This window comes from Molothrus aeneus, chromosome 3 (genome assembly GCF_037042795.1).
Source record: "Molothrus aeneus isolate 106 chromosome 3, BPBGC_Maene_1.0, whole genome shotgun sequence".
NCBI lineage: Eukaryota > Metazoa > Chordata > Aves > Passeriformes > Icteridae > Molothrus > Molothrus aeneus.
In genome coordinates this window covers 67303042-67312952 of record NC_089648.1, presented here as the reverse complement: position 1 = coordinate 67312952, position 9911 = coordinate 67303042, and the positions used below count along the sequence as shown (strand labels likewise).

Genomic DNA, 9911 nt, shown 5'->3' with positions numbered 1-9911 from the left:
CCAGTCTTAGATTTTTAAATAAAATAAACCCTTGTTTATTTCTATGCAACTGAAAGTTTAATTAAGTCAATAATTGCTGACACAGGTAAGGAAGATTGAATCTGAAACTAAAAAAGCTTTGTTTGCTCCGTCATAACTGTTCAAAAAATGTTAAATGGCAGTGGAGGAAGCTTTAATTATTGTAAGAAAGCTGAACAGATTTAGAAAACAGCTTCTGGACAAAGACTTGTTGGAGAATGTGAACTGTTAACTTTTGCATGTTAAATTGCTTATGAAATATTTTGAGCATAGTTAAGCTTATCATAGGCTTGGGGTTTTAATAAGCATCCAGACTTGTTCCTTGGGGGGAACAGATGTGTTTTTCAGTGGTCGGCCAAATATTCTCTCTTTGCTTTGACAATCATTATGTATTTCATGAAATATATTGTGTTTCGTTGCTGGGCTTTTGGTTTTTTTTTGAATTCCATTGCTGTATCTTTATATGTAATATTTTTAACTCAGAAGGGCAAGAGTAACAAGACAGTGAATGTCCAGCAAGATTAGTGTGCCTATAAAATGCACTCCATTATAATCACAAATGTATTCAACATCATTATATGGTTTTCTTTCTTTAGCTACTACTACTTTTCATGTGGAGAGCAATGTGTGCTGAGCCAGAAGACATGTTCTTAAGAAGCTGCGCTTTGTTTTGGACTAAGCTGTGTTTTTCTGTGTGGCCACTGGTAGGTAAGGTGGGGAAGGTGATTCAGGGATAAAAAAGGAAGAGGAGGCTTTGGCAGGCAGGCTGGGGAGTTGGATGCCACAGCAGGCATAGCAGTAGCAGCCCAGGCTCTGAGGGAAGAAATTGGGATGGTGTATGAATGCAAGAAGATGTTTTGAGCCCTCCAGATCTCACAGGGAAGGACGGAGCACCCAGATTTAATCTGCTGATTTTCTTTCAAGAAGCTCTCTTCCTCATCAAGCCCAAACTGCTCAAAACGTATGTAGCTGCCAAACAGCGGAACAGATGCCCGTCTGAGAGCTTAGAAGCAGGATCATGAATCCAAAGCTTGTCATTTAACACTCCTGACCTGCGCTTTTCCTATCCTCTCACTTCCCTGGCTGTGGGAAGGAAAGGTCAAGACTTGGTGCCTCTGTGCAAATGGGAAACATGTCAAGAGGTGTGCAGGAGCAAGTACTTTCTCTTCCTTTGTTAAAAAGGAGCAAAGACAACTGGGCAGCAGCAGTTCCCGCACGGCGTCCCCTGGCATAGGGTGTCCCAAGAGGAGGTGGACAGCTGTCCCGGAGGCCAGCGGATGCCCCGAGGGCCCTGGAGCTGGGCGCCTCCGTGCCGGGGCTGGCAGCCCTTCCCTGAGACAGGAGGGTGGGCACTGGAGCTCCGCAGGGGCCGAGAGCGCTGGGCAGGGCCGGGAGCCGGCTCTCATCGCGCGTGTGGCTGTGAGGGTGCGCGTGTGTGCCGGAGGGTGCGCGTTTTAGGGCGGCTTCTCTTTATCTCCTTGTTGTTTGCAAACAACAAGGGCGGGAGTGCCAGACTTTTCCCCCTGACCCAGCTGGGGCGGAACACCGCTGGGCGCAGCTGCCCTGCCTCGTGGGGAGCGGGCAGGGCCCGGGAGCGGGGCCAGGGGCTTGTTTACCGTTCTGCCGTACCTGTGTGCAGGCTCGGGGCGCTCGCTCGCCTCCCGCCCCTTCCCGGCGGCCTTTAACCGCTGACTTCCAGCCTCGCCCTCCGCTTCCCCGCTCCCCCTCCCCGGGCGGCCGCCGCACGGTGCGCTCGCTGCAGCCACGGCGCGGTCCCGCCCCGCTCCACCCCCTCCACCGGAGAGCCAGAGCAGCGGGTGAAGTGGGGGGGGCCCGGAGAGGAGCGTGGCTTCGCCTGCCTTTCCCCGGCCCCCCTCCTTCCCTCCCTCCTCCCCTCCCGCGGCCAATCGGCGCGGAGGGAAGCGCTCTGGTCGCTGACGCCCCCGAGGGAGCCCCCCTTTTAAAATAAAGCGGCGGCGGCGCGGCGGGAAGAGGGGGGTGTGCGCTGGCCTCGCTCGGTCCCGCACACCGGCGGGCGGACAGATAAACAGACAACAGACAGGGCGAGCGCCGCAGGATGCCCGCAGCCCCCGCGGCCAGGGGCTGAAGCGGGCGGGGGACGAGAGGTCGCGAGGAGAGGGGGAAGGAGAAGGAGAAGGAAAAGGAAGGCGGGAGTGGCGCGCCTGGAGGGTCTCACGCCCGCTCTGGGGATGGCGCCGGTGAGCGAGCAGCTGGAGCCGCAGGGCGTGGGGGCAGACCCCGCCGCCACGACCCCCCTGCCTGGCCCGCCGGCGGGCGAGGAGCCGCGGCGGGAGAACGGCGGCGAGTGGTGCCCCGGGAGCGGCGAGAGCGGGGCCCAGCCCCCGGCGGAGGAGGCCCCCGGCAGCCCGGGCTGCCCCGGGAGCGCTGCGGCGCCGGAGCCCCCCGAGGGCGGCTGGGGCTGGGTGGTGATGCTGGCCGCCATGTGGTGCAACGGCGCTGTCTTCGGCATTCAGAACTCGTGCGGGGTCCTCTTCGTCTCCATGCTCCGGCTCTTCGGCAGTAGCGACGACAAGCAGCTGGTCTTCAAAACAGGTGAGGAGCGGCCGGGAAAGGGCTCGGGCGGCTTCCAGCACGCTCCGCCTCGGGCCTTCCCCGCCTGGAGCCCGGGCGCAGGAGGTGTCCCGGCCGGGGGCTCTCGCTGCCGGCAGTGTCCGAGCGCCGGGGGCCGCAGGAGCGAGACCCCTCCGGAGGGCCGGGCCGGGCCGGAGCCTGCTGGAGCACTCGGGAATACCCCCGAGGGGAAAGGCCGCTCCCCCTGGCAGGGTGCGCCCTCGCAGCTCTGCCCCCCGGCAGCACCTCCGGGGTATCGGGGGAGAAGCTGCGGGACAGGAGCAGGTGTGCTCCCGCTTCTTCCACCACTGCATCTTTAGGCATCCACTGTCGTGCGTTATGGGTTACAATGCACACTTCTCGTCGCAGAAACCTTTATTGCCCTGCCCCCGTTAGCCTAAATGATCAATTAAGAGTGGAGTATAGTGATACTTAAAATGTGTCGAGAATGGGCTTGACAGTTGCCAAACCTGGCATTTTGATGTGCAGATTTACTGCTGCAATCAGTGTCATGCAACTCACCAGTGACGTTAATGATATTTACCAAACTTTAAAGACATTAACAGCACTCTCACATGTTACTGATCTAAAGCACTTTAGACACTAAGTGTCAATTAGTTAAAAGGTGAGGATGTATTCTGTTTTATTTTATGTAGGTTTTCTGTGGAAAGTGTCTTGTGCTCTGACTTTGTAAGTTGAGGAAATGAGGTTTTTGGCCCTTGGCATAACAACAATTGAAATTAAGGGGCAGAATGAAAATTATATTTTATTATAGTAAATAATAAAGTTGACTTACATAAACGATAGCTTCATGTTAAATTATTAAAATGAAATACTGAAAAATAAACACTGTCTTTTATGTTTTTGTTCATTTCTTTAAAAAATGTCTAGCCTTGCAGACTTGTAAGCCTTCTAGAAAACTTCTCCAGTACAGAGTGGGTGTTACAGGCCTTTTGAAATTTATGTCTTCCTTAATACTTGCATAAGTGGGCCTAAAGTTGAGATGTTAAGAAGTTGATTTTCCTCCTGTAGCTTAATAACTATTTTTGTCAGTAGAAAATCAGGGCAGGTGTTTAGACTGAAGTAGGAAAGCTGAAAAGCTGTGGTGGAGCATTAAGTGATGTTCTCTCCAGCATTTAAACAGTTTGCAGTGATGTACAAGGTGTACTCCCCAGTGTTCTTGAGCTAGGAAGATGGGAAGCTATGTTTGCACGTCAGGCTGGGCAGTGCCTGTTTCTCAGAAGGGAAATGCACATCCAGAAGTAGGTGCCTAGGCTCCTTAGCCTGCACAGGAGAAGAATGAGATTCAGAGAATGTGCTGTAAACATTTGCATGCTGCCCTGGGAGCTCCTGGCCAGTCAGAAATGCATGAGCAAATGGGTGGCTGATACTCTGCCTGCTCATTGTAGGGAAGTGCAAAAATTGCTTTTTTCTGAGTATTTGTTCGGTAGTAACAATCTCTTAAAAATTGTCTTGTACTGAAAAAAATAAAAAAGGTCTTTAGGTGGTAGTGCAGTAGTCAAAATAATCAACAAGAGAAAATTTCAGCTTATCTCCTGCCTTCCAGAAGGGTAATTGCATCACTGATGTCTTAAGTGAGGCGAGATTGTGGGTGTGCTTCACTCCTGTTTTTGGAGATTTGCCCAATTCCAGAAAACGGGGTGGGGGGGGGGGGGGGGGAGGAGGATTTGGAACCTGGCTTTAGAGCCAAGGTTTGCATCCTGCTTAGAAGAGCAGGAAGAGTTCTGAGTCCTGGATATAGCCAGCACCTCCTGTATTGCTTTTTAAGTGATGTGAGGGGGGAAAAAATAGTTACAGCTGCACTATGCTTTGTCAGACGTACTCTGGTTTGAGTAATGCAGAAGGCACTAATTCTGCTTTTTTTTTTTTTTTTTTTTAAATCCAAATGGGTTCAAACTGGGGGAAATGCTGCATGATAGCTGCCTTCACTAGATGACTTGTGTTCATGTGAAGGAGGACTGCAAATCCATGGAGTCTCCTGTAAACAAAAGCACAGCAGATAAAAAGCATTCCTTTCCTTTCCCTTCCTGAAAGTACCTTGATGAGTTGGGGTACTGGAAGGGAAAAGTCACTTATGATTTTAGTGTTAGAGAAAAGTCTAGCCTGATCATTCCATGGTATTGATTCAAATACTTAATCTGCTGACTCTCTTGTGTTAGGATTGACTGCAACTCAAACCTGGCAGTGGTAACTGAGTTAGTCAAGTTTAATGAATTGGAAAGCTGGAATTTGTAATGAAAGTTTTCTTGCTGTGGGGCTTTGCTTTGGAAAGCAAAGTTTAATAGTCTAATCCTTCTGGAAAAAAATTACCCCTCTAATATCTGAAATACTGATTTTTTTGAGAGGCACGAGTATTCCAGGTAATTTCTTTAAGGACCACAGGTGTCTGTGGAATTTTGCAGTTGACCCACAGTACCAAAGAATTCAGGTCTGGTTGTGGTTTGTTAGTTGTTTGGGGTTTTTTTGTTTGGGTTTTTTTTTTTTTTTTTTACTACAGGATTGCTTAGCTCTTGCTAGGAGCACATTTGTTGCCAGAGGTTTTTGTGTGCCTGCTCTTTTGAGACCAATCAGTAGTCATCTCTTGCCTGGTGTCTTTCCTGAAAAGAGGAATTAAGTAGGTTATAATAAAAGCTGCTTTTGGTATCTCTTAATAACATAGTGTAATATCTTAAAAGTCAAAATGCAAGGCAAAATGGGAGGGCATTACATATCGTAGGCTATGCTATTTTTGTTAGTGTTAGTAGATGGGTGGGTGTTTTTCAGTGTGAAAGACAAAAAGGGAGGAGGCAGAATGGAGAAAGATGTAGTCAAGAAGTGACTCTGCCTTGCAGATGAGGAGTGGAAGAAACCAAAAGTATGAGCGGGGCAGTTTACAGAATGCAGCATCAGCACTGGATAAATAAGTTAAAGAACTATTATTAACATTGTTGCTGGATTTAGGAGTATTAATGGAAAAAACTTGTGAGTCATAGAGGGTTCAAAAATTCCTTCAAGGGACACCTTTTTTATGAAAAACGTTTGAATGTAACTAGTACACAGTATTTTGGTATTTATATTAGCAAAAAATCAAATTTCTTTGCTTATGTAGTGCACTATATAAGCAATTCCATTGTTTCCTTGTGTAGCCATCTTTTGTTCAAAAAATACTTGATTCGCAACTCCAGAAGAGGAAAGGCCCCTAGTGTAAGTATAAAACTTCTAGAAAGGTGTGCCTGAAGTCTCAGGAAACTACTCTGTTCATTGTTTATAGTTCATTGTGTTTGAGAAATGAGTTGGGTGGAAAAAAACAATGGCAATGAAGTGCAGGAGGCTTGTGGCCCTTGGAAATAGGGCAGACCTAGCTGGCCTCTAGTGTTCAAATGCAACTGTAGTCTGGTCACCCTTGAAGGGAAAGGATTTGGTCCAGACCAGTCCAGGGTCTGACAGGAAGAGCATTTGGTTCCTTTCCCTATTGGAGTTGTCACATGGGGATGAGGGGCACTGAGCCAGTCCTGTTATCTCAGATATTTGTGTGAGCCCCATCTAGTCCTGTGTTTTGCTCTCTTGATAGTTGCCTCTGTTGTATAAGTTTTTATGTGCATATGTACCCATACTTGTTTTCAAAAGGCAAATAAATTCTACTATTCTAGTGGCAACAGAGATAAAAATGGTAGGTTTCATTAAAAAAAAAGTCAGATAAAATTACCAGTTCCACTACTTTAATTGCTTCTATGTTTTGCAGTGTTTGCAGTTGTTCTATGATTTGCAGTGCTGGTTCTGTAACTCCACTGGATTTTTCTCTCATGTACAAGTATTGAGTACACCTGTGAGTACAGGTATCACCTGCACAGGGAACATGTACTGCTGTTAGAGTTCTGCATCCACATGTTTGCTTTGTTAGCCAGTGTTCCTGGAAGACACCACCTCACCTTGCCTGGACTGGTTCTCTGTGTGTTTGTATGCCTCTGGGCTCGGCTCTCTTAGGTGCAGCCTTTGGTGACATATCTGCATATCAGGATGATTGATTGGCTGCCTCAACACTGTTGGCACCATCACAGCTCTTGGCCCTGGATTGCTGAGAATTCGATAGGGCGGGGAGGAGAATTCTGACTTTACTTTCACATTCAGGCTGTAATTCATATACTGAGGAGATAATGTTGAATGACTACAAAGATCTACAAGAGATAATTTCACAGGAGAGTTTGAAGTTTTCCTTTACTCTTTTCTTCAATCTTTTGATATCTTCCTGAGTTTTCCTCCAGAGATAAAGACCATCAGCAATTTTGATATAATTCAAGTCCTTGTTGTGTAACTGTCCTTCAGAACCACACTTATTTTTCTACATCTATGGGCTGCTGTATCCAATAAACTGGGAAGCTTGGCAGGCTGGACCTGTGTCATGTGGCTTATGAGACAGCAACTGACTTTTCTTTTTAAGAAGTAGTAAGTCAGATTTGGAACATGGAAGTTATCAGAGTACACAAGTATAATTTGTGTGAGGTACAAGGAAGGGTACTACTGTATAACACCTAGGTCTGTAAGGATTACATTGCAGTGGAGGATGTAGTTCCACAAAAAGCTGGACTTCAGTTTTGAACAAAAAAATGGCTACACAAGGAAACAATGGAATTGGTTATATAGTGCACATGATTATCAGTGCTGCTGTAGTCTACTTTCTTTCTCATGTTTTGCTTGGCTACTGAAACCAGAGCAGTGAACCAACAGTGAGTTCTAACCAGAAAACTAACCTGATATATAAATAATGTTTCTTTTTATTCAGCTGCAGTCATTTTTGTACTCCTATCACCTGGTGTTGTGATTATAAATACCTATGTAAATGAAGATTCTGGAGTAGTTGATATGATGATTGGGTCAAACTGGAAAGTTGAAGGCAATTTCTGTAGTATGCTGTCTTTGTTAAGACCAGAATGACTAATACCACTACTGTTTTTGCATGCACACATGCAATGTCTTTGTACCTTTGGACCATTTCTCTTGTAGTCTTGTCAATTATTCTGCAGAGTGATCAGTTAGGTTGTGTTCTTGTGGTGGTTTTTCCCCTTATGTTAAATTTCACATTGGTTAAGTTCTTCCTGTTCCAACTGTAGATTAACTTGCAACAAACAGCTTTGTAAGGGAGAATAATCTTCCTAATAAGTCTGAAAGCTAGTTACCAGTTAATTTTTGTGGTTTTCTTTAGAGGCAGTACTTGAATTTCATAGTGATGAAACATCCCTATAGAATTCTAAAGATGATTGGGAATTGTCACTGCTCTGCATTAAATCCACATGCCTCAAGTTATGAGCTCTGGTGTGCTGCCTTTCAGACAAAACTATATCCTCTAAAATCTCCTTCATACAAATCCACTGAAATAGTAAGTTTTACTGTACTCTACTCATGACAGTTTTGTTGCATGTGAAATACATTTCATACTCCCAATGTTATTTCTTTGTCAATATCTCTGTTGCTCTAACTCTCTGTAATGTAGAGAAGAAAGGTACTGTGTCATGTTACAAAATGAGGCCTTGCTGTTTTCTGGCATGAGTGATGTACTCTAATGACATTGTGCTGTCTATTTTGCATTATTTGCATAACATAATGTTTTTCTTGCTGCTTATTATTAGTACCTGCAGTCAGTGAAGCTTAGTTCACGTTGAAGTTTTCCAATGTGCATTACTCCTTGCTCTTCAACTTTGTTTTGTTTAATTGGTCCCTGTAGTCTGTTCAATGCCATCTTACTCATCTGTTTTTTGGCTGCCATTCTTTGAGGTTTCTCAGATCCCTTCCTCATTTTTGAGTTGCCTTAAATAACTGCTATTTAAAGGGGAAGTTAGCAAAGTGTGTAACCTTTTTCTTAGATTTAGCAAGTTGTACCCATGCTTAGTGTTTGCCTATCCATAAACATGTTTTCATCTTTCAACAGTCTGCTTGCCTCTGGACACTTTCCATTTCCTGATAATGTTCAGTTTCTTATATCATGATTTCTTTAGCCTCCTGAAAGGAGTGTTATTGGAGGCCAACTTGAAGTTTAAATATTATTGAGTTACTAGTCTTGAATGAAGCAGTGTTCTTAAACTATGATAGCATAATATTGCATATATGTCTATTTACTCTTAGCCAGTCTGAGTTAATTAGAGGTAATAACAAACTGTAGCCTCCACTTGGAGCAATGTCTACTACAGCAGGCATCTAATGACCTTGCCCAGTTGGGTTTTGATCCAAGGATGGAGACTCCACAGCCTCCAAAGTGCCAGTGTTTGGCTACTGTGAGCAAAGAAGATTTTTTCTCACCTTTAAATGGAATTTTCTCAATTTCAATTTGTGTCCATTGTCTCTTGCTTCTCGTCAGAACACCACTGAGAAGAGTTTTGCTCATTCTCTTCACATCCTCTCATGGGGTATTTGTGCATGCTGAGATTGCCCCCTGCAGCCTTTCCTGCTTGAACCTAACCAACACCACCTCTCTCAGCCTCTCATCTCAGATGCTCCGGTTCCCTTATCTCTGCATCCCCTTGCTGGATTCAAAGTAGTAATCAGACTGCCTGCTCCTGCCTCCTTCCAGGCTTTTGACACTTGAAGGTCTCAGAGAAGGTGAAGTCAATCCATTGTCACCTCTAGTGTTGTGATTTGTGCTGATCCCCTCCCACCTTTCCCTCACCTGGTAACATAAATATTGGTAAATAAAATACTGGTGCAGTAAATACTGCACCAGCACACACCTCCTCAAGTGTCTGAGTGCCTGCTGCCTGCCACACTCTTTTAATAGAATTCTACACATCAAAGATCATGCTTTGAAATGAGAAAAATGTTCAGAAAATTCTAACTTTTATTTCTGTGTATTGCTAAGGAAAACAAGGATTTTCAATAAACATCTATAATGCTCATCTATAATGCTCAGCAAATAATTACCCAATTTGAAGTTGCTTCTGCTCTGTGAACTTCAGGGAAGGAGATGCAGTGATTAATTGCATCCAGGCTAATGTAGCACTGATAATATAACTGTCTGGTTTTAAAATAGTCTTCGTGTGAAGGAATTATATAGGTTCTTTCTTATGTCCTCCACACACTTTTTTTTATTCTTTAATTTTGCTAACAAACCATGCAGCCTTAGACCACTGCAGTTCAACCTTCAGCAAATATGTACAGAAAGTACAAGACCACAAGGGAATGTTTTCTCAGAATTATCCTATCTGTTTGCATTTCAGAAATATAATTTATTACAATAGCAGCAGCTCTGTTTTGGATACTGCCTTTAATTTTCGTGGGAACTGGATAGGAATGACTGGTTCTAATAGCTAAGT

At 45.1% G+C, this 9911-nt stretch overlaps 1 protein-coding gene across 1 annotated transcript in view; it reads left to right on the top strand.

The window, feature by feature from the left end:
- The first annotated feature begins 2228 nt into the window (after positions 1-2228).
- SLC16A10 (solute carrier family 16 member 10) overlaps positions 2229-9911 on the top strand; it is a 66504-nt gene continuing 58821 nt past the window's right edge. Inside the window, exon 1 of the mRNA XM_066545810.1 lies at positions 2229-2592. Coding sequence (XP_066401907.1) covers positions 2229-2592 — 364 coding nt within the window. The remainder of the gene's footprint in view (positions 2593-9911) is intronic.